Here is a 23,414-nt window from a genome sequence, read left to right as displayed (position 1 = left end):
GGGACACTAGGAGGATGGGCTGGAGAAATCACCTGCCCAAGACTCTGGGAGGGGCTGACAGGCAGAGAGTAAGCAGGGCAGCACTAGATGGACCATTAGGCTGACAGGGGGGCTGCTGATGCCTCTGATGTAGCAACAGAGCAATAGAGAAGAAAAAAGCCTTCCCCACACAGAGCATGGCATTACTCATTATGCAAAGCAAGCTGCAGAGCAGAAACGGCCTTCCTGAGAGGAGGCAAGGCAGAACAACCATCTCAAGCAGTGAGGTTGGGAGGCAATCAACCTTTTAGTGTGCCATCACCTACTCTCTGGAACCCATGAATATTAGACACCATCTGGTCCTTTAATTAATCGTTTCCTGATGGCCCTTTAATTAGTTGTTTCCTTCTTGTAGCCCAAGCAACCTTACTATTTATATATTATCATAATTGTGCAATTGTGATGATGATGGTGATGGGAAGAAGAAGAAGAAGAAGAAGAAGAAGAAGAAGAAGAAGAAGAAGAATGGGACTGCTTAGGCTTTGAGTAGGAAGCAACTAATTAAATGGCCAGTTGTGCCTGGAAGTTGCCCACGATGATTTATTAAAGATTCAGTAGCAAAGAGAATTCACAGTTGCATTTTGCCACTCTATATGGGCCCTGTGGTTGTCTTTAAAGTGTCATGTCACACAACCCAGCCACAGGACTGAGCTGCCATTAGATGCCCTGATGGATGAACTTTACAGAAAGCAACCTTGCTTCTCAGCCTCTCTGCGGCTTTTCATAGTATCCCCCTGGACTGGCTTCATAGAATGGGAACTGAGGGAAGGAACTCTGTTACAGTGGTTCCGGCCCTTCCTATGGAACTGAGTCCAGACAGGAGCATTGGGAGAACGATTTCTGCTTCCTTGGTGGTTCTATCCCCAGGACTACTGAATATTTCTATGAAGCTGCTGGCAGTGGTCATTAGGAGTCTTGGGGCAAGGGACCATCAGTATACTGACAACACTGAGCTCTATTTCTCCATAGCATCTGACTCAGGAGAGGCTGTGTGAGTCATGGACCAGTGTCTGGATGCAGTGGTGGATGAAAGAAGATAAGCTGAGCTTGAATCCTGGCAAGACTGTGGCACTGTGCGTGAGTGGTTCCTTTGGCAGAGAAACTGGTCAACTCCCTGCCCTGGATGGGGCTGCACCCCCTCTGAAGGAGCAGGTACACAGTTTGGGGGTGCTTCTGGACCCAGCTCAGTCATTGGAGGCCCAGGTAGTCTCAGTGGGTAGAAGCATCTTTTACCACCTGCGATTTCTGCAATAGCCACAGCATTCCTGGACTGGGAAGGCTTGACTGCAGCAGTTCACTGTGCTATTTTGAATGCCCGCTTAGAACATTTTTATTTAGGCTTGCCTATCCAGACACATAAAAAGGGACGCGGGTGGCGCTATGGTCTAAACCACAGAGCCTGGGGCTTGCCAATCAGGAGGTCGGCAGTTTGAATCCCCATGACGGGGTGAGCTCCCTTTGCTCAGTCCAGGCTCCTGCCAACCTAGCAGTTCGAAAGCACATCAAAGTGCAAGTAGATAAATAGGTACCGCTCTGGCAGGAAGGTAAATGGTATTTCTGTGCGCTGCTCTGGTTCACCAGAAGCGGCTTAGTCATGCTGGCCACATGACCCAGAAGCTGTACGCCGGCTCCCTAGGCCAGTAAAGCGAGATGAGCGCCACAACCCCAGAGTCATTCGCGACTGGACTTAATGGTTCGGGGTCCCTTTACCTTTACCGTATCCAGACACATCAAAGCTACGCATGTTTTATTTCTTTTTAACTGCTGCAGCTGTTAACCATCTTTTGAACATTTCAAAATGCCTGCTTTCTATCTATAATTTTAATACTTTATATTTTTGTAAACTGCTTAGAGGTTTTGTTGTTTGTTTTACAATCAAGCAGTCTATAGATAGTCTTAAATATAAAAATAAAAATAAATGGAGAGAACATGGCAACAGAGAGAACATTGGATTGTAGGGATTCGACGGCGATGTCATCTGGCTCTTCTGTAAGAAGTGAGCGAACAAATTAAACCCACCTAGGAGAAAATGGCTTGGAAAGCAGCGCATATCAGCACTCATCGAATATCTTGTAAAGTGGGGAGGAGAACAGCATTTACCACACATTCAGTTCTGGACAGAGGTCTCTAGGATTAAGGGAGCGGTCAATTCTTCTGACCAATTCATTCCCCACATAGCTCCGAGCACATAGTGGTAAGCTGGCAATCTCGCAAGCTTTCTTGGGAACAATGCGTCATCATGAAACACTGTGTGCAAGCAAGGCGGTCTTGTGGGCAGAACAGGTGCACATGCACATGCAGAAGCACACATGCAAATGTACGCTACGAGGGTTATTTTTAGGGGCTGTGTTACGTTGCGAGTAGCGCTTGCCGTGCAATCCTGACTGGTAGCTCCGGCCTCTTGCCCAGACTCACAATCTGTTCAACATTAAAGGGAAGCAGATGGTTAAGAGGAAGACCCCCCTCCCCCCTCCCCACCTTTCAATCGACACACAAAGGCAGCCCAAAGCCTGCTGGAAGCGCCAACCCCCCCAGGAGTAATTTTAATCAGAGAGCCTCAGCCATTCTCGACAAACGCAGGCCCTGGCAACTGATGAAGAGCCAGAGGCTGGTGAATATTCATGTCCCTCTCCCACAGGGAGCTTCCTCAACATGTAGTTGCAGGCGCACGAAGGAAGGCACAGCAAGTGGTTGCATGGACAGGTCACGGTGGCTTTCGCCAAACATTTATGCGCATCTAGAGTGGGGTTATGGTTGCAGAGAGCTAAGCGGAATGTTCCTCTGCTCCTGGGATATTACAGGAGTGAGCCCAGGCAGGACTTGGTGGCAAAGGGAGCATCCACACTTATGCTTGTCCCCTGCCTAGAAATCACAGGTCCGAGCACTTTCCTGCTTGTCCCATGTTCTCTAGGCATGGCTCTGAGCATTTTTGCCCTTTCCCTTTAGCATTAAATCAGAGCTAATGTCAATCCGGAGAAAACCCAAGTGACGTTTGCTGATTCAGCAGTAAGCAGGGGCTTCGCCGGGGGAAAGTGGCAGGGCAAGTAGAAGTGCGGATGAGCCCAGGGGTGAAACTAGGCTTTATTTCATCTGGGTCAAAGACTCAGTTTGGCACTCCCAGCATGCACATTTGCGTACACACACATCTTGACACATTTGACTGTGCCTGCAGCTTATAAGCTTCAGCTTGGTAGGAACTGGCTGCAAATTAACTCTGGGAGGTGTCTTCCCTTCTCCCCTCCCCTCTCCCAATTAACCTCTGTCTCCAGGGTTTGTCCCTGTGACATCACCAGGGGCCACCCCTTGGTCTCAGGTTTGGATCCTGAAATCTCAGGGTCAGGGATGCTGCTGATCTGTCAACCCTATTTCCCATTTCCTGTTTTGCTGGCCATCTTAGAAGTAGTTTTCAGAAGATACTCTGTGAACCTTTTTGGCTAAAGGGTGGGCTATTAATGCCTTGGAGGCTTCACCCAGGGCAAAAAACAAAACAAAACCCCAGCTAGCACCCCCTGTAGCCATGGCACTGGGTGAGCCAGTGGATCCATGGCACTGGATGATACAAATGGGGAAAGGGATCAATGCTCAGCTGCTTTGATAAATTCCCCCAGGAAGGAAGCTCCTCTTCGTCTCCTTACAAAACATACACAGGCCACATGCTAAGTGCGGGTGGATGCTCACATGCATCACTGCATGGTTCATTGATGCTCTCCCTTAAGAGACAAGAGTGATTACATTTTCTCAGCCTAGCCTAGAACAGAATAATAATAATAATAATAATAATAATAATAATAATAATAATAATAATAATAAATTTTATTATTTCTACGATGCCCATTTGGCTAGGTTTCCTCAGTCACTCTGGGCGACTTCCAACAGAAGGTTAAAAATACATTAAAACATCAGTTATTAAAAACTTCCCTGGACAGGGCTGCCTTCAGATGCCTTGTAAATGTCAGAAAGTTGTTTATTTCTTTGACATCTGATGGGAGGGCGTTCCACAGGATTGGTGCCACTACCACTACCACAGAAGTCAACAACTCAGTTGCATTCAGTGAAATGGCTACTGATGCAAAAGGGGAAGGCCCAAACAGGACGTCATTCAAATCTATGATAAGCCTGAACCCACTCAATTTACTTCTCCAGTCCATTGTTTCTAGAGGAAGTTGGGATTTTTCACACAAGAACTCTGCCCAATCTAAAATCAACACTTGGAATAAAAATTCAGCTGTGTTCATAGCTGTAGGGTGGCCAGATTGACTAAAAGGTAAAGGTAAAGGAACCTCTGACAATTAAGTCCAACCGCAAACAACTCTGGGGTTGCGGCGCTCATCTCACTTTACAGGCCGAGGGAGCTGGCACTTGTCCGCTTCCACAGACAGTTTTTCCGGGTCATGTGGCCAGAATGACTAAGTCGCTTCTGGTGAAACCAGAGCAGCGCACGGAAATGCCGTTTACCTTCCTGCCGGAGCTGTACCTATTTATCTACTTGCACTTTGACATGCTTTTGAACTGCTAGGTTGGCAGGAGCAGGGACTGAGCAACGGGAGCTCACCCTGTCACAGGGATTTGAACCGTGACCTTTCGATAGGCAAGCCCAAGCGGCCCAGTGGTTTAACCCACAGCACCACCTGCATCCAGATGGACTACTACACCCTTAATAGTTGTGCGGAGGAGGGGTTTGGGGCAGGGGTAACTTGTGGTTCAGCACTAGCAACTCAATAGTGGAAGACCTTCAGAGTATCTAGAAAATCAAATCAGGAAGGTTGAACCCCAACTGGTCCCAGTCCTAGGTAGCGCTGCACCACCTGGTATATGGCCCTCTTAGTGCAACATGAGAAGATAGTCCAAAGACTTCTAGGGATAGCCTCTCACCTCTCATGCCTGCCCATCTTGCAAGCTGCTGTTTGGCCTGCCAGAGGAGATAACTGCACACCATTTCTGATCTGGCAGGTGTCACCCCGGCACAAATAATACTTTTGTGCTGGGAAAGGCACTTGATATGTGAGGATTGGAGCAAGAGCTGGGGTTGCTTTTTGGCCTTGCAGTGTTATTTCCTGCGCAAATGTTTGTCGGGGGTGTTTAATGCTAGGCCACTTTGACACCATCCTTGCCAATTGGCGCCTATGAAATGAAGCGACACATTTGCGCATACATATATATAGATAGATATGTGGGATCTATGCACCACCGGTCAAATCATACACATGATTATGCACATGAGCACTTTCAGGAGCAGCTGCAAGGAGGAAAGCAACTGGGAAATGGGCCTCATCTTGTCCTAACATTTGCACTAGCTGGTTCCCTTTTCATGCCGTTCACATGCTACAGTGACTGGTAAAGGAGATTGGTCTTGGCTCGACGGCATTTCTATTTTTCAACACACACTGAGTGCTGGGAAACGATGCCTCTTGGCGGATCGGTTTACCCAGGGCAATTGGACTACACACAAAAGAGCACTCTAGCCTTGACAAAAGGATGCTGTGGCCATGAATTTGTGTCCAAGTGGATGGAACTAATTGGTCCCTAATGCGGGACCATCCATATTGGCTTTTGAGTACGGAAGCACTCCAGGGGACAGTTAACGGTGTGTGGTTATAACTGTGCAATGTTTTAGCCCCACATCAGAATAATTTCAGCAGGATGTGCTCCCCCCACCCCAACCCCCATCCCCACCAGGACTAAGAGCTTTTCCTCTTCCATATACAGCATGAAATCCAAGTCGCAGCAGTAGTGACAGCAACAAGAATGTGGGATGCCAGACTGCCACTGTTTTCAAGAAAAAGTTTAGATTTGTACAATTTAAACTGATTAAAGCACTCTAGCACTGGTGCAACAAATCCACTTTAAAAACAAGAACAGACAACCCAGCAGACTTCTTGTGGTTAGGAAAGTGCACTGGAAATGAATGATTAATGGGAAGACACATAAACACCCTGCAAGCAAGTCGCGGTGGATGCTCCCCAAAGACTGGACTAACTTTTGTTTAAGTTTTGTGCGAGCAAATCAGGATGGATTCTGTATAAGCAGTTCGCCTGGAGGCGCCCATAATTGCCCAGGCAGGCACGAAGGATATCACACACAGAGACCAATGATTTTCAGGTCATAAAAGAAGGGAAATGACTCATCTTTAAAGTCTGTATGTTTTCATGGGATTTTTGTGGACTAAACTTGCAATCCAAAACACATGTACCAGGATGTCAACTAACCAAATTTAATTGGCATATGCCTCTGGGTTAAAATGGTTCTGATTGCTCACTGCCCCATGAAAAAAAGAGGAATGGCAAAAACAAAAGCTGCTTGTTTTTGAAGCAAATGCTTCTTTGCTTGGTCCCCCCCCCCATTATTTTCTTCTGCAAGGCATCCACAGCTCTTTAAAGTTCCTGGTGATTATTTGGGGGAATTAAGCAATTTTGCAAATCAGGTCAAATTTGGCTTTCACGATGCATTATTACTAATTTAATTAAAGTGCCTCTTGCCTTGGAAACTTTAAATGCGGAGATTAAAACACACAATCCAAGGACACTACAAAACTGTTAATTAACAGCTAACCTAAATACATGCAGCTTGCATGACACCCTGAAAATGACTAGCCTGGAGCTCTGGCAGACCTACAAGGGAGCAAATCCCAAAGATGGGACCCCTCCAGAGAAACATCTGGCACAAAACAGAGGGTGAACTCAGCTCCAGGGTAATTTGATTGACTACAGTGGAGAAACACACATGAAGCTTTTCAAGTTGAAGTCTTGACAGCAAGCGCATTCCGGGGGCGCTAGATGTCCATGACAGCTTGAGAATTCCAGATCTTCAAAGACGTTCTACGATGTGAATTTCAGCCATCTCCTCACCCTGATACCTGTTTTTAACCACCTCAGGAAAAATCAGGTTGCAGAGGATGGCATGTAGACTTCCGACAGTCCTTGTGGTTCCACCTGCAGTCCATAGGATCATTGTCAGTGGTCCTAAGTGACTTCATCCCAGTTTGCATGAAGGAATGATGGAAAGCTGCATGCAACCCGCTGTGGTTTTACAACGCCAGTCTGTAAATTGACTGACAGCCTAATTTCAGAACTCGGTTGGAAGGCTTGTGCTGAGCTTAGCCCTTAGGGTTCCCAAGCCATTTTTCCTGCTTGCTGAGTCTCAAGCCCCAAGCATCTGAGGATCTTCATATTTCACACTGCAATTGTGCTTGCCAGTGTTATTATACCAGTGGCTGCTGTGGTATACATGGAAAACATTAGTGCACATCTCTGAATTCTAGTGTGTGTGCCAGGGAACCACGACTGGGTCCATGCCTCCCTGACACATACCCACTGGGTGTCTGGAGATGCGCGATGCCTTCCTTGTGCTGCAGACAGCAGTGCAAAACTGGTGCAACCATGAAACCCACGATTGGGGTGAAGCAACCGATTTGGCTCCACCCATGAAGAGTAAGAACTTTGACGCAGCTGTGCCTGGTAGGGGTGCTGGATTTACTTGGAAGCCAGCGTTGCTGCTGGAAGGGGGAGGCAATACCAAAGGGGTGTTTCATGAGCAGAGCACCTAATCCCCAACAATTGGTGCGCGCAAAAACGGGTCACCTTGTGTCATTGGGACATCAGATGATGGGAAGGGGTTGGCCCCATCCACCTGTCACACTTGGCCCACGGAGTGTGCATGGAGAAAAGGATCCAGTCAGATCTCTGAACGAGGGGCTACAAAGAAGGAGAAAGGAACTGCATACAGAGTAGGGCTTTTTCTTTTCTGTGACTGTCTCATCTTCCTTATGATATCAAGCTTTGCCCTTGGTCTGTTAGAAGAGCTTCCCACCACCAGGCTGGTTAGGCAGCTTTGTATCTCCAGAATTAATTTTTCTAAGCAGCAGCAGCAGACATCCGCTTGCGCTTCCTGTCTCTACGGAACAAGCTCCCGCCTCGGCACTAGCTGTTTTGACATGAGGCCTTTCACAGAAATAATTGAAGAATCTGGGAGGAATCCTGCCCTCCCACTTCCAAGGAAACTCCGTTAGCTGATTCATACTCACTTCCCTTTGGGAAGAATCATTTTAATCGTAGTAATGTAAAGTTTTAGTCAAGCCTATTAGTATGATGCAGCTCATTCTCTCTATTTATCAATAGCTTTATTAAGTCTGTTCCTAAAGGGATAGCGTTGGCTTACACCTTTCATTTTAATTCTTCGCATGAACAGGATTCAACCCACTCATGACAGCATCTTCTGATCCAGCATCAGTAGCTAGGGTAGTATACACATTTACCCTGTAATTTGGCGAGCTTAAGGCTATAATCTTAGTATCATGTATATACCATGCTGACTCTCCAAAGTGCTTTACACTTTTAGCACATGGGGGATCTGTGCATGGGTGCTCAACCACATTGCGATGCTCCTCTGGGCCTTCCTGAATTGTTGGGATGTGTCTTTTGAGCTGGGTGGCAATGCACACCCTTTCCCCACGGTGGCTCCCTGCTGTGTGAGACCATCTCCATGCATCCACAGCAAAAACAGAACCGATGAGTGCTCCAAAAGTGGTGGCACTGAATCAGCTGCTTAGTTGAGATATGAACCTGGCTTTGTAGCTCTCACAGTCATCGGACGCCATTGGCACCATCAGCAAGAGTGTCTTTTAAAAAGGAGATTGCAGGCACTGGGGCACCTAATCTGGATCAGGACCCTGGCATGGAGGGTGGGGAGGCCTTTAGCACTTTCCCACCATTTTGGCCCCAATCCATTTTGAGATTTACACATTTACAACTTACTTTTTCAAAAAAGCATTTTGCAGAATTACTGATATGTCCAGCCTGGCCCTCAGTTAAATGTTCCATCTATTGGAAGTTGCTGAGTTCATGGGATGAGAAGGAATGAAAGATAATAATAATAATAATAATAATAATAATAATAATAATGATGATGCAATACAGTCGTACCTTGGTTGTTGAACGCCTTGGTACTCATATATTTTGGCTCCTGAATGCCGCAAACCCAGAAGTGAGTGCTCCGGTTTGCGAACATTCTTTGGAACCCAAACATCCGACAGGGCTTCCACAGCTTCTGATTGACTGTAGGTAGCTCTTGCAGCCAATTGGAAGCCGTGCCTTGGTTTTCAAACATTTTTGGAAGTCAAATGGACTTCCAGAACAGATTCTGTTCGAGAACCAAGGTACGACTGTAATAATAACAACAGTTGCTGATCTTCTGAAATAAATGTGTGCCCCATGATGCAGACTGAGGCTTGCCATCTTAATTTCTGCGTGGGTCCTGTGCATTATTGAGCAAGGTAGTAAGTCTGGGGTTTCCATCCATTAAGATCCTTTTTCGTAAATTACTCCCTCCTCTTCCCTAGACATGACTAATTGTGCATTGATTCCAGCCACCAGCTCTGGCACTTGTTTCCACTGAATGAACTTGGCATGGGAGGTACTCCACAAACAATAGATTCTTTTCTTTAAAAAAGAAAAGAAAAAACACAACAAAAATAAAACCCAGGGGTTGCAAGAAGTGCTTGAACAAAATGGCCTGAGCATTCTCAGCCACCACCAGAGCCAACAAAAAGCGCCATGTTCCCCCTCCCCCACTCCCCCTACACCTCTCCCCCACCTCCTCGCCTGCCCCCAGGGAGGGCTCCTTTCCCTAATTCCCTTTCCATGCTTCTCCTCGCCTGCATGAGCTTAGCCTTTTCTCTCCTCATTTCCACACTGGAAGCTGGGGAAATGACAACACCGTCCTTTTCGAGAGCCTTGTTGTTCTAAGGCAGTTTAATGCGAGACCCGAAAATGTGATTTCTCCCTGCCTTTGTGCGGGGTTAAGTGTGTTAGGGAGGCAGAGCCAGCGTCAGCAGCGCACCCTGGCAGAAGCATGAAAAGGTCAGCTTAGCTCTCCAGTAATCAGCGCCCAATGCCTGCCTGTGTGCCTGAATACGATATCGCCCTGCCCTGCAGTTACAATTAACCCCTGAAGAACCCCAATCTAGCAATGAGCCCCAGCAGAACACATCGCCTGCACCCCCCATCCTTTTGAAGGAAACAAGGGCTGCCTTTTCCGAGCCCACTCCCTAAATTAGTCGGGGGGGGGGGTTATAGGAGAGAGCTAGATGATAGCTAAGGATGTGGGGAAAGTCATGAATAATGTAAGTCTCCCTAGACACAGCTGGGTAACTAAGCCTGTGAGCCACTGATACATACAACCTCCTTCCTCTGTCTCTCCCCACTCCCCATAAACAGGGGCCTCCTCCCACACCCGTTTGCACAAGTCACAGTTGGGTTATTTGGCATAATTAGGTTCCATTTTCAAGCACACCTATTGCTAGCAACAGAAGGAAGGGGGTGGCCTTACGGAAAGAGCGAAAGATTGGAGCAGCTCAAGCAATCTATGTCCTATTCCTGGCCGTAACGTAGATTTTCCTTGATGGCCTTTGGCTATTGGTGTAATTCCTCTCCTATGACTGCTTCTCACTAATAAAATTAAAATAACATCTCCTTACAGTGCAGGGGAAGTTTTCTAGAGACACATTTGTTTTTTATATGTCTAGACCTGACCTACCAAAGTGCCATCTATGGTATTACACTCAGGCACAAAACTAGTTTATGCCAGTACAGCAAATGGGCCTTTGAAAAATGGACCCGGCAAAATCGATAATGATAAAGGTAACATTAAAAAGGAGTAGGATTAATACCCCAAGCCCATGTTTAGTAGGAGGGCAGGGAGGACAAAGAAGGGACTGGAGCCAAGACAGACATGCTGACATGTTAACATGACCAATTAAGTGAATTAAATGAAAAAGAGCAGTTTTGATGAAATCTGACCATCAGGCCAAATCCTGATGAACATGAGTGAGTTGTGGCTTGGGCAGAGCCTTTTAAGACTCCAAATAACACTGGGAATAATTTTCCATCTTACAGCAAGGGGGGGACTGATGTTTTCAGTGCCTAGGTCTGAGGCAGCATCTAAGAGCCAGCTAGAGTAATATCAGTTTGGCCATGGGGGATCAACTTGTTTTTAAGAGAAAACTCCAAAGCATTCAATTATGTGTACCTGAGCCGTGAGAGAGAGGGAGTCAAGACCTTGAGAAAGGCAGCTGATCCATAGGCTTAGAGATGCATTTAATGGACATGTCTAGCATGGGATTCTTAAAAGAAGAGGAGCTGGGGTTGAATATATGACCAGATGTCATGTCTTCTGTCCCAGAAGCCTTTAACTCTCAAAGCCAGATGTGCAAAGGCTGTTATTAACTCAGAGCCACTCTCTTCATTACTACTTCCTCTTTTAAGGCTGAGCCCTGACATCCTAGACAATTCTGAGGCTAAGTTCTAATTGGCATTCAAACAAAAAAAACACTAATGGGTTGGCACTTTCTTTTCTTCTTCTTTTTTGCATTTTGCTAGCAAGGCAGCTTGCAAAAGTAACTCCGCCTTGCCATGGTTTGCAGGTGGGAAAGCTGAGGTCTGGGAGATGGGAGACTTGTTGGCATATGCTTGAGGGTAATAAGCCATCATTGCCATCACGATATCCCTAAGCCAATTTAAAGGGAACTCCCTGCAGCATGGCAACAAGAGTAGATCTTTCCATGACACTCAGTTCCTTGCTGGGAAGGCCAGAATGACAGATAGTCATGGACAGTTGCACCAAATCTCAGAACAAAATCCTTTCCCCCCCCCACCCCCAGTCTGCAGCCAGGGTACTTTTTGGTGCTGAGCATGCTAAACCACTGTGCCAGAGACCCACAAGCCCTGTGGAAACTGTGGTAGTCATCATGTTGCTTCCAGCTAGTCCAGGCTAGTCCAATGGAAGGCTGGGAGATTTAAAATCAACAGAGGAGCATGGTCTGAACAAAACAGCAACCGTGCCTCAGAAATCCTGCACTAGGTGGTATCTTTTTCTCCGGGCAGCCCTTAACCTGCTCCCTCCCTCTTTCCCACCCAATTCCAATTAAGTTCCACAGCTGTGGGGAAAGCTCCTAGGAAAGCAAATCTCTCCAGGCTACAGCACTTGTTGCAACCAAACCCAGACGCAGATTCTCCTCTTGCAAAGGCCTTGCTGGAACACACTCTACATTTAGGGAGCTGTTTCCAGCACTGAACAAAAGAAAGCCAAGAAAAGAGCCGGGAAGCCACTCCAGCCATTCCCCCCCCTTTTTTAATCCTCCCCGCAACAAGCAGGTTTGTCTCAGCCCATTTGCATCCGTTCTCCCTTCCTTTGTGTGCACTTTATCTAATTTAGATTGTAAACTCTTCAGGGCAGGAACCTGGCTCTGCCTAATAAATTATGAAATGAGTCTGCCACGAGATAATAGCGAGCAATCAAATCTTGCCTTTTTGGTAGCCCACTGAGCTATTACGCCCTAAAGGAAGCAGGGGAAAAATAAATAAAAGATCCACCAGCATAATTACCATCAAAGTCTCTCCCCATCCCCCTTATCCTCCACCCCCGGCATAATGGTCCAGTACTGAGAGTCTGGTGCCGTTTAACATGGCTAAAAGGCTGGCTCAATTGTCATAAGTCAAGGAAATGCAACCTTTCTACAGTCACCAAAAGCACTGAAACTGCCTTTACCTGTGACGGTCACCAGCATGGAGGCCACCAAAGGACGATTGTTGTCCAGCTTGCGACTCAGCCGGAGTTCCCCACTAGTCTGGTTGACAATCAACAAGTGCAGCTCATTTCCTCGTTCAAAGGTGTAGAACAGTCTGTCAGATGCATCTGGGTCATACGCAGGGATCTTCCCTATAACCCCAGAAGGGAAGGTGTTGGATTTGTTGGAGACGTAGTTGTTAAAGAGAATCTGGAAGTTTTTAAGGATGGGGCTGTTATCATTCTGGTCAATGAGCTTGATGTGGACTGTGGCTCTGCTGACTAGGGGGGCAGAGGTGGCCTGGACTACAATCACATACTCTGCCTTGCTCTCATAGTCCAGGTCAATCAGGGCTGTGAGCTCACCCGAAAATATGTCCATCTGGAAAATTTCAGGGATGTTGCCTTCCACAATCTGATACATGATCTGTGCATTGGGCCCTTCATCTGGATCAACAGCTGTAATCTGAGCCACCACAGAGCCCACAATGCTATTTTCCTTCACTAAAACCTCAAACTCTTCAGCTGGGAAGACAGGAGCATTGTCATTCACATCTTGCACGGTGACTTGAATATGGACAGGTGTCCTCTGGGGAGGGATGCCTCTGTCCACGGCATAGGCAGTGAGTTCGTAGACTGGGATGCTCTCCCGGTCCAGCCTGCGGACAGTGCGAATAATCCCAGACGTGGGTTCTATTGTGAAATCTCCATCCCCATCATCCCCATTCTGGAAGGTGTACTGCACTCGTCCATTGGCATGGGCATCCCGGTCCGTGGCGGAGATCTGGAGCACGCTGGTGAAGGGAGGGCTGTCTTCCGAGATGATGCCTTGGTAGTGAGCGCTAACAAACTGAGGGGCATTGTCATTGACATCGTTCACCATGATTTCTACGTAGGTGGTGTCTGCTTTCTGAGGGATGCCGTTATCTTTGGCTGTAATGGCCAGGGTGTAGGTCACTTGGTCCTCGTAATCCAGCTGTGCTTGCAATGTGATGGCGCCAGTGTCTGCATCAATGCGAAACTGAGGAATGTTGTCTTCCAAGTAGTATGTAATCCTGGCATTTTCCCCTACATCATCATCAGTGGCACTGATCACCACCACAGTGCTGCCGACAGGGCGGTCCTCGTTAACACTTACTGAGTAATGGGCGCTCTGGAACACTGGCCGATGGGTGTTGGCATCAGTGATGTTGATATGGACGTGACAAGTGTCATGCAAAGTCCGGTCAGAGGCTGTCACCGTCAGCACAAAGCGCCTCTCCTGCTTGTAATCCAGGGGCAAAGAGAGGGTGATTAGTCCCACTCCTGCCTGGGTACTGATGGCAAAACGGTTCCGGGTGTTCCCACCTGTTACCTGATAGCTGATGGCACTGTTCACATCCCGGTCAATTGCCGTGACACTCAGAACACTGGTCCCCACGGAAGCATCTTCGTTGAGACGGATAAAATATTCTTTCTGGGTAAATTCAGGCCGATTGTCATTTACATCCATTACAGTGATGGTGACACTTGCAGAGGCAGACAACGCTGGGGAGCCGTGATCCCGGGCCTCTACTCCAAAGAAGTAGTGCTCCACCGTTTCTCGATCCAAGGGGCCGCTCACAGTAATCCACCCAGTGGCACTGTTCACCACAAAGGGGGTGTCGGATGAGACCCCAGTGAGTTTGTACTCCAGGCGAGAGTTCTCTCCATAATCTGCATCCACAGCCTGGATGTGGATCACCGAGTGGCCAAAAGGGGCATTTTCTAACACTGATATTTGAAAAGGGGTGCTGACAAAGATGGGAGCATGATCGTTGATGTCCACTACTTGGATGCTGATCATGCCCGTGTTGTTGGACAGAGGAGGCCGCCCTGCATCCTGGGCACGTATCCTCAGTGCATATTCCCGCTCAACCTCAAAATCCAAAGGTGCCACTACCTGTATTTCCCCAGTCACACTGTCAATGGAAAACTGGCCCCTGCTGTTCCCACTGATGATGTTATAATGAACTAAAGCATTATTGTCTTTGTCCAAGTCAGTGGCAGTAACTCTCAAAATTTCCGAGTGGGGTCTGATATCCTCTCTTACCTGGACTATGTACCGCTTCTCACTGAACTGTGGGACATTGTCATTCTCGTCAAGGACTGTGATATAGACTCTAACTGTGGCCGATCGAGGGCCAGGCTCCTTACCTTGATCATTTGCCTCCACCACTAAAGAATATTTCTCCATTTTCTCCCTGTCCACTTGCCCACTGGTGGTGATCAGCCCTGACCGGGAGTCTATTTCAAAGACAGAGTGAGCTGCTTGCTCATTTACAAAACGATATCTGATGTTGGCATTGGGTGGGGAGTCCACATCTGTGGCCCTCAGCTGTAAGATAGGGTAGCCCTCTTCAACATTTTCTCGGATAGTCTCTCTGTACTCACTCTGCTCAAATACTGGATTGTGGTCATTCCTGTCTGCCACTGTAATGGCAACCATGGTGGTGGCAGAAAGACGGGGAACCCCGTGATCCACTGCGGTCACTCGAAAGTAGTGCAGGTCCATATTTTCTCTGTCCAAAACTTCAGTGGTGGTGATGAGGCCATTTTGGGAATCAATACTAAACAACTCCAGGGACCTGCTGTTCATCAGCGCATCCATGGAATAGAGCAGGCGCCCACCTTCACCTGAATCGGGGTCTTGGGCTGCCATCGTGATCACAGGGGTCCCGGGAGGCTGGTTTTCGGCCACTTGGACCTGGTAATTATACTGAGGGAAGAGCGGGTGGCGATTGGCTGCTCTCCGAGTCCTTAGCAAAGGGAGCAATGCCCCGTCTCTCCTCCGTTTCTTGGCACACGAGGAATGGGTTAGCTCATTCTGCATAGTTGGGTGAGTAGGTTTTAGCGGCAGGTAGGGAAAGAAATCTGGAGTGGAGGGACTCCTAAAGCCTACGCCGAAACAAAGAGTTTGTAAACAGCCTTTGGTGGAGTCGAGCGGGTGGAAGAGAAGGCAGAGCTCCGGCTTCCTCCGTTCTTCGTCTGGGTGGGCGCCCAGCGAGACGCCGGGAGCTGTCCTGCGCGGTGGTGGTGCTGAAACAGCTCCTGCCCAGCCTCTCCCTCCCCAAGGCTGGAGGCAGCATTGCTCCTGGCCGGCTCCGCAGCACTCGCCGCCGGCACAGCGACGGGAAGCCCCCGAGTGCCCCGCTTGCCCCGCGCGGAGTTGGAGGCAGGTCAGCAAGGCGAGCCATCCGCAGAAGGGCGAGCGGGAAAAAGAAGCGAGGCGCATTCTCGAGAGCCAAAGGGGCTTCGCCGGCGTCGCGGCTCCTTTCGTCGCTCTTGCGCCGGATCTCAGCACCCCACGCGGGCCCGTGTCATTCCACACGCGGGGAAATCTCTGCCCGCAGAGGCGCACTCGCCGGCTCCGGGTGTGGAGACCCGATGCGCGCAGGAGGGATTGGGATGGGGCCGCCCGGCTAGTCTCTCTATAAGCTCCATTGTCCGGCTTTCCGACGCCGGGCTTGCAAGGGCTGGAGGAGGTGCCCGCCTGCTCCCAGTCCGCCCCGAGCCTGGCTCGCTGGAGAAGGCATTCCCGGGTAGTCCGGTGGCACCACCACGCCGGGCGTGGGGGATCCGGAAGAAGTGCGGAAGCGTTTATAATCCACAAGCAGCAGGAGCAGCTGCCCCACGCCCCCGGGGCGCTCGCTGGACGCCGGCTCCTCTTCTTATCCGGCGGTGGGGTCACGTAGCCAGCCCAGGAGGCACCGCCGGCCCCCGGCGGGGGCTGAGAGAAGGTGCCGTCGCAGCCCCAGCCGCCCCCTCGGGCACTGGCTACGGAGGAGGCTCCCCACCGTCCCCCGACGAGAGCGCAGCAGCGCAGCTCGCAGCTCGGCCCTCCCGGCGCAGCCAAGCGGGCGCAGCCCAAGCCCCCTCTGTCCGACGGCTCCCCCAGGCTGAGGGGAAACAAAGGGAGGAGAAGGAGCAGCAGCAGCCCCAGCCGGCGGCACTGGCGAGGACGGCGGCGGCGGCGGTTTGGTAGTCCCGGCTGCTGCTGCTGCCGCCGTTCAGCCATGGTCCCTCGGCCCCTTCCCCGCCCCCCTGCCCGGGCCTGGCGCTGCTCCGGCCCCGCCTCGCCTCTGGCTCTGCCCCCTTCTCCGCCTGCGCCGCCGCCGCCACCACCATCTATCTAGAAGCGGCGGCGGCTCCTGCCTTCCCTGCGGGCCTGGCTGCTCCGCGGCGGCGGCGGCAGCATCGCCTCCTCCCGCAGCCCCAACATGGCTCCCGGCTGCCCCGATGGTCCGCTCCGCCCTCCCTCCCACTCCCTGCCGTGGTAGCGCCCACCCGTCTGGCGTAGGCGGCTGAAGCCACCGCCTCCGCCATCTTCGCTGTGGGCAGGTGGGATCGGAAGGGAAGGGGCTGGAGGAGGAAGAGGAGGAGGAGGGGTCGTCTGGCTGAGGCTGGCGGAAGGTCTCGTCGGGGCTGGAAGGGGGCGTGCCCGCCGCGACGCCGGGCTTGGCTAAGCGCTCCGAGGGCGCCGAGAGCTGTCCGACGTGCTGATCTAGAACTACGCTTTGGGCTGTTTAGGAAATAGGTGGGGTCTCCGCTGGAGTCGTTTGGGGAGAATTAGATGGGGTAGAACGCGCCATCAAGACGCTGGTGTAGAGGCAAGGAGCGGACTGTTTTGAGAACTCGATCTCATTGCATATGTTCAAAGTCCTCACAATGCAAGGTTATCCTGTAGCACAATCTAAACAAAACAAAAAAAAATTCTTCCAGTAGCACCTTAAAGACCAACTAAGTTAGTTCTTGGTATGAGCTTTCGTGTGCATGCACACTTCTTCAGATACTTCTTCAGGTATCTGAAGAAGTGTGCATGTACACGAAAGCTCATACCAAGAACTAACTTAGTTGGTCTTTAAGGTGCTACTGGAAGAAATTTTTTTGTTTTGACTATGGCAGACCAACACGGCTACCTATCTGAAACACAATCTAAACAGTTTTTTGTACACACACAGGTAGGGTGAAGTGGGTACCCACCTGTTTAATGCAGGCAAAAGGTAAAGAAAGTTAAGGTAAAGGACCCCTGGATGGTTAAGTCCAGTCAAAACTGACTATGGGGTGAGGTGCTCATCTTGCTTCAGGCTGAGAGAGCCTGCATTTGTCCACAGACAGCTTTCCGGGTCATGACTAAACCGCTTCTGGTGCAATGGGACAGATGACGAGTGCCAGAGTGCACAGAAACACCATTTGCCTTCCTGCCACAGTGGTACCTATTTATCTACTTGCACTGGTGTGCTTTTGAACTGCTAGGTTGGCAGAAGCTGGGACAGAACAACAGGAGCTTACCCCCTCACGTGGATTTGAACCACCGACCTTCCTATCAGCAAGCCCAAGAGCCTCAGTGGTTTAGATCACAGCGCCATCCGCAGGCATATGGGCATTATGCACCAGGTTAGTGATTGAAATGAATCAGCTGAGTGGTTATTTTCTCCAGATTAAAGCAGAGAACAGTGGTTAGGTGGTATATGCTGTTTACTTTTATTTAAAAATAAAAAAGGCACCAGCTATTTTTTTCTATCCCAACAAAAGTAGTTCCAGACTACTTTTTAAAATATCATTAGTCTATAAGAAATGAGACATTCAGGCTAACTGATCTGCCACCAGATCCCATGTGTGTTTGTTCAGAAGTAAATCCCACCAAGACCAATGAGGTTTGTGCCCATGTGTGAGTGCTGAGGACCAAAGACTTAATTAGATCTCCATTCATTAAGAGCATTCAATGAAGCTTGGTGTGCTCCTGGCCACAGTGAAGCAAGTTGTTTCTACAGGATTAGAATATGTTGCAGGGGCCAGGGGAATGAAAGATCTAGAGACAAATTATACGACACTGGAAGATTATAAGGATGCCAAAATTAGCATAGCTGCTGAAGATGACAGTGGCAAGATGTTTGGGGGAAGGGTCATGTAGAATGAGGATCGGAGGGGCAGGATGAGGAAGGTAAAACCTCACTGGAGGGCAGCAAAGAATAAAGCTACAGGGAGTGTGTTGGGAATAAAGGACTCCTAGTCAATGAATTGAGCTCCCGTTGCTCGGTCCCTGCTCCTGCCAACTTAGCAGTTCGAAAGCACGTCAAAGTGCAAGTAGATAAATAGGTACCGCTCTGGCGGGAAGGTAAACGGCGTTTCCGTGCGCTGCTCTGGTTTGCCAGAAGTGGCTTAGTCATGCTGGCCACATGACCCGGAAGCTGTACGCCGGCTCCCTCGGCCAATAAAGTGAGATGAGTGCCGCAACCCCAGAGTCGGTCACGACTGGACCTAATGGTCAGGGGTCCCTTTACCTTTACCTTTAGTCAATGAATTATAGGATATGGGGCAGCCCCAAACTTATTTGACAGCACAGCAGCAATTAAACACCAGTTTCTTATTCAACAGCTCAGGGAGTTTTCTTTTGAATAAGCAAACAAAACTGGACTATGACTCCCAGCACCCTGATCATCAGCCATGGTAGTTGGGCTTGTGGGAAGTGAAGCTCAGCAACCTCTGGCGGGAATAAGTTTCTCCAGCCCTGATCAAAATGATGCTTCACCTGCTATTCTTAGGACACCTGCCTTCCTGTTTGCCATGTGCCATTTTCTTTCATTTGATCATTTCCCCTTGCCATCCTGCTTCTTTGCCCCTTTCCCTTTTCTCCCTCCCCTCCTATCCTTGCTTTTTGGTCAACCAATGTGGAAAAGATATGAAATCCATTCCTTGGGGCACCAGTCGTTTCCCTTTGACTCTTCCCTTCCCTTCCCAGGAGTTGGGATGACCTGCTGATTTAGTCTAAGTCTCCCCCAAGCTGACCTCCCCCCCCCCCATCACATCTCCCTCAACATGCATTTTTAATGCATCAGTGGTGGGGAATTAACACCTTCTCAGGAAATTCAGTTTTTAATTAAAATGGGGAACCAGGAAATTGATGGTGGACTGACATGCTCTTACTGCTGATTGAAGACACGAAACATAGCTTTGGCTTCCTCTTGTTTTGTCCACCCCCCACCCCCACAATGTCATGCTGCTCATAAAAATCCCCAATCAAGGGAGATGAGGTACAACATTTCTGACAGGGTGCAGATCGGCTGTCTGCCAAATGTCATTATACACAATAGTGCTGGAGGAGATGAAATAGATGGCTAACTTTCTTTTAACTCTGCCTCCCTAATAAAATTGCTGAGGAAAAGAAATATTGCTTCATTGAAGAGGTGCAGGCTTGCAGTCCATCATCCCAGGTCTTTGGCTGTGATGGCTAGGACTGAAGGGAGTTGGTGTCCAACAGGAGACCCCAAAAACAGTAGCAGCAGCCTTGGTGAAGTCCAGAACATGACACCAACATGCCTATGTGTGTGCTGTCCTTTATATGATTGGACACAAACCTGCCATATGTTCACCACAATTGGCTCAGGCAGCATGCTTTGTTGCACCTTCATGTAAGAGCAAGAAGTCCCATGGACATGGTCCTATCGTGGTCACCTCTGTCTGTAATACTGTGCTATTGGCTGCCTGGTTTGGTAGGCTAGACCAGGGGTAGTCAGTGTGGGGCACTTCAGATGGCATTGGACTCCAACTTCCAACAGCATAGCCAACAACCTGGGTGGATGAGAACTGTAGACCAGCAACATTTAGAAGGCACCATGTTGGCTACCCATGAGCTAGAGGAGAGAAAAAAAATGCTCCAAGGCACAAGGAAGCTGTATATGTACTGCTGTGGTATGCAGGAGACAAGCCCGGGACCATGCATGAAATATGTGAAGGCATTTCACCCCTCCCACTCTCCTAAGTGTAAATAGCAGTGATGGGAGAGCTGTCATCAGGACCAAAACCAGGCAGCATGGGGAGTGGGTTAACCCTCTGTGCTGCAGTCTCAGTTAAATTGTCCTCAAGCTCAGGAGGTTCCATTGATTCTAAGGAGTGCTTCCTTTTCAGGATGAATAGCAGCTTCAAAGAGAGGCGGTCCCCTCCCCCCCCCCACAAACCCCACCCAAATAAACTACTGCTAGAATACCATAGTGCTGGGATAGGTGGCATTTCTGGTAATTTCAAGTGAGATCCTTGGATGCTGAAGACCAGTGCAAGGGAGCTTGTGGTCCTCCTTATATTGTTGGACTTTAACTCCTCCTCCCCCCCGCCATATTTCGTGGGACTGAAGGGAGCTGAAGTTCCCCAGTCCTGCTGAAAACTGTGGTAGGGAGGCTTGTTGTACCTGAGCCCATCTTACACACGACACAAATGCAAACACATGGAATGACAGAGATGTGGTTATTCAAGAACGTGGGCCTCGAGTTGTGGCATTCTTCATGGATGTTGCCTTGTGCTTTAATTACCAATGGGGTTGAGTATTAGTTCACCAAATCCAAATCCGGGTAGAGCGGAAGGCTTATTATAAAATACCAGAATGATTACAGTGAGTAAAATGCTTAAAATCCATAACATTCAAATGGCTAGAGAGGATAAAATTGTCAAAATTTTAACATGGACTAACAGGTTAAAATTGCTCATCTCTATGGATGCAAAAATAGATGGAAGCAAGGAATATTATTGTTGCCATATAAGGAGACGATACTGGGGATGTAACAGGCGGCCTGGAGGCCTAAATGCAACAGGAAAAACTAGTATACAAATGGTATGGGCAATATGCCTATGATGGGAGACCAAACATAGACACACGTTCACTGGTTACCCTGAACCCCATGTGGTACAGTATGCAATCAAGCAGCCTGGCTTCTCCTTGAACCTCCCCCCACCCACTACCATGGCTAAGAACAGAAAAATGACTAAAAGGAAAGCACATGGTTTTGTATTCCCTTTAGGTTCCTGACTAGACCTGAAATGGGCCAGCACAGAGAAGAGGCAAGGGGACAGGGTAGAAGAGGGAGGAAGGAGATGCTTGCTGGAGTTGAAGTATTCCTGGGTCCTGGAGTATTCCATGGAATCCTGGCAGACTGAACCTCATGGCCCATTGGGGACAAGAACTTAAGGAATGGGTTCCCAAAACAAAAGGCCAGCAAGGTTGACAGGAGAAGGGTGGAATTTGCAAAATAAAATGTATGTATGCTAAGTAGCTGGAAGTAGGCTACTTTAAGTTTCTGGCCACAGAACAGTATGCAGCAGCTTTAAGTAGCAGAAGAAAGTTGAATAGGGAGACCCTGAGCGCCAACTGCAAAAGCAACCAGTGCAAAGAGAGTTGTGTACAAAAGCAAAGAGGAAATGGAGAATCCTAAACTTAAGAAATGCAAATAGCTAGGGTTGCCATATTTCAAAAAGTAAAAACCAGGACTTGCTTGCTCATTGAGAAGGTGCTTTTGTTTGCCCAAATAGAGCTCCATGTCTGGGTTGGTGATGTGCACAGGAACTGGGTACATACATCTGAAGCACCTTCTCTTCTCAGACAATGAAGGCAAGTTTATCTCCTATTAGGGAGGATACCTAGTGGGAGCCAAGATGAGCTTCCTCTGTCATGCTTACAAAAGCCACACAGTTTGCACAGTGAAGCTCGATGTTGTGGAGTTCAGGGGCACGCTCAGGGTGTCAGGAGGCCTGAGAACCTTGGTAACAGGCTGGATTCCAATGACCTTTTGTAACCAAACAGAGCTTGATTGTAGCCCAGAATTACATCTATGTTCTTTGCTAAGAACCACAAACCCACAGATTCTCCCATGAACATATGGCAGTTTGAAATACTTCCTTCCAAATGGTAACATGGCCAGGGCAGGAATTAGATTTCAACTGGGGAAATCAGGAGTGTGTCTTTAGGAGGAAGAGTAAACCCCCATTTCTTGCAGGAATGGAAGGGACTTGAGTTTCATGTACATTAATGGATGACCCAGGTCACAGTGACAAACACATTAGCTTTCACCTACTTTCTCCCCTTGCTTGAGAGTCGATCTCAGTTAATCACTAGATCCGATGACTCCAATGCGAGGAGGCTAATTATGCATTGCACTGAGCTCAGGGTTTGGTTACATCAGATATTTCCCGGAATCGGCAGTCAGACAAATTACATACCGCCTTTTTCAGACCCTGGCTCCTCGTATAGGATTTTCTCTGCTCTTTTAGAGCTTGCACGAACAGCTCATTTGCTGTGTGTTAGTAATACAAAATATGACAAAAAGCCATTGAGTGGAAATCAATGGGACGAAAAAAGCTGCATTTCCTGGGCTGCCACTCAGGAAGCTGAGATTTTGAGAAATCTTTTTGATGTATGAAAAATCTAATGCTCCAGTGCCTCGTGGTTTGTTCTAGGTTTTGAGAGCAATATTTTTTTTTAGGCATCTATTCTTGTTTTTTTAAAATAGTTTTGTGCCTGAGGCTTCAGCCTGATGCACACTGACAGCCCTCCGTGCAACTTGCTGAGTCAACATACAGAGGATTGAGTTGTAACTCTTTGCCTCTGTCCTTCATAAAGCTTTTTGATTACTGCAGGACTATTTCCAAAAGGTCTTCTGCCATGTCTTGCAGGATGGTCCTTTGACTCTTGGTCACATACATGGCAGTCCAGACATTTGGGAGAAGACCAATCAAGCGGGGTTGGTCAGAGGAGTGTCTGTGTAGAAATCACTAGCCTTTGCATGGCTGGAATGTAGGCCACTGTACAAAAAGTAAGGGTTACCTCTGTTGCTCTGCCCATGTTTGCCTATGGTCTCATCCATCACAATCATGTGCCCCAGAAGGCAGTTCCACATGTGGCAATGTAAGCCCATGATCTGAGAAAGGTTCCCTCACTCTTGCTGTAGGGAGTGACCATAGATCTGTGACAGAGTACATAGTAATTTTAAAACATTTTTTTAAAAAGGTATTGTTATGGGTTTGTAGGGGGC

The 23,414-nt window shown here is 48.6% G+C and overlaps 1 protein-coding gene across 3 annotated transcripts in view; it reads right to left on the bottom strand.

Moving 5' to 3' along the window:
- Positions 1-16,864, bottom strand: part of CELSR3 (cadherin EGF LAG seven-pass G-type receptor 3) — an 89,252-nt gene extending 72,388 nt beyond the window's left edge. For 2 of the 3 annotated variants that reach the window (XM_077924947.1, XM_028719157.2), the window contains exon 1: positions 12,580-16,863. In XM_077924947.1, the coding sequence (XP_077781073.1) occupies positions 12,580-16,633 (4,054 nt within the window). In that variant the 5' untranslated portion in view covers positions 16,634-16,863. Of the gene's footprint in view, positions 1-12,579 lie in introns of all 3 variants that reach the window. The other variant, XM_077924948.1, reaches the window with a different exon arrangement.
- Between the last annotated feature and the right edge of the window lie 6,550 nt (positions 16,865-23,414).

This window comes from Podarcis muralis, chromosome 2 (genome assembly GCF_964188315.1).
Source record: "Podarcis muralis chromosome 2, rPodMur119.hap1.1, whole genome shotgun sequence".
Classification (NCBI taxonomy): domain Eukaryota; kingdom Metazoa; phylum Chordata; class Lepidosauria; order Squamata; family Lacertidae; genus Podarcis; species Podarcis muralis.
This window is presented reverse-complemented; position numbering and strand designations above follow the sequence as displayed.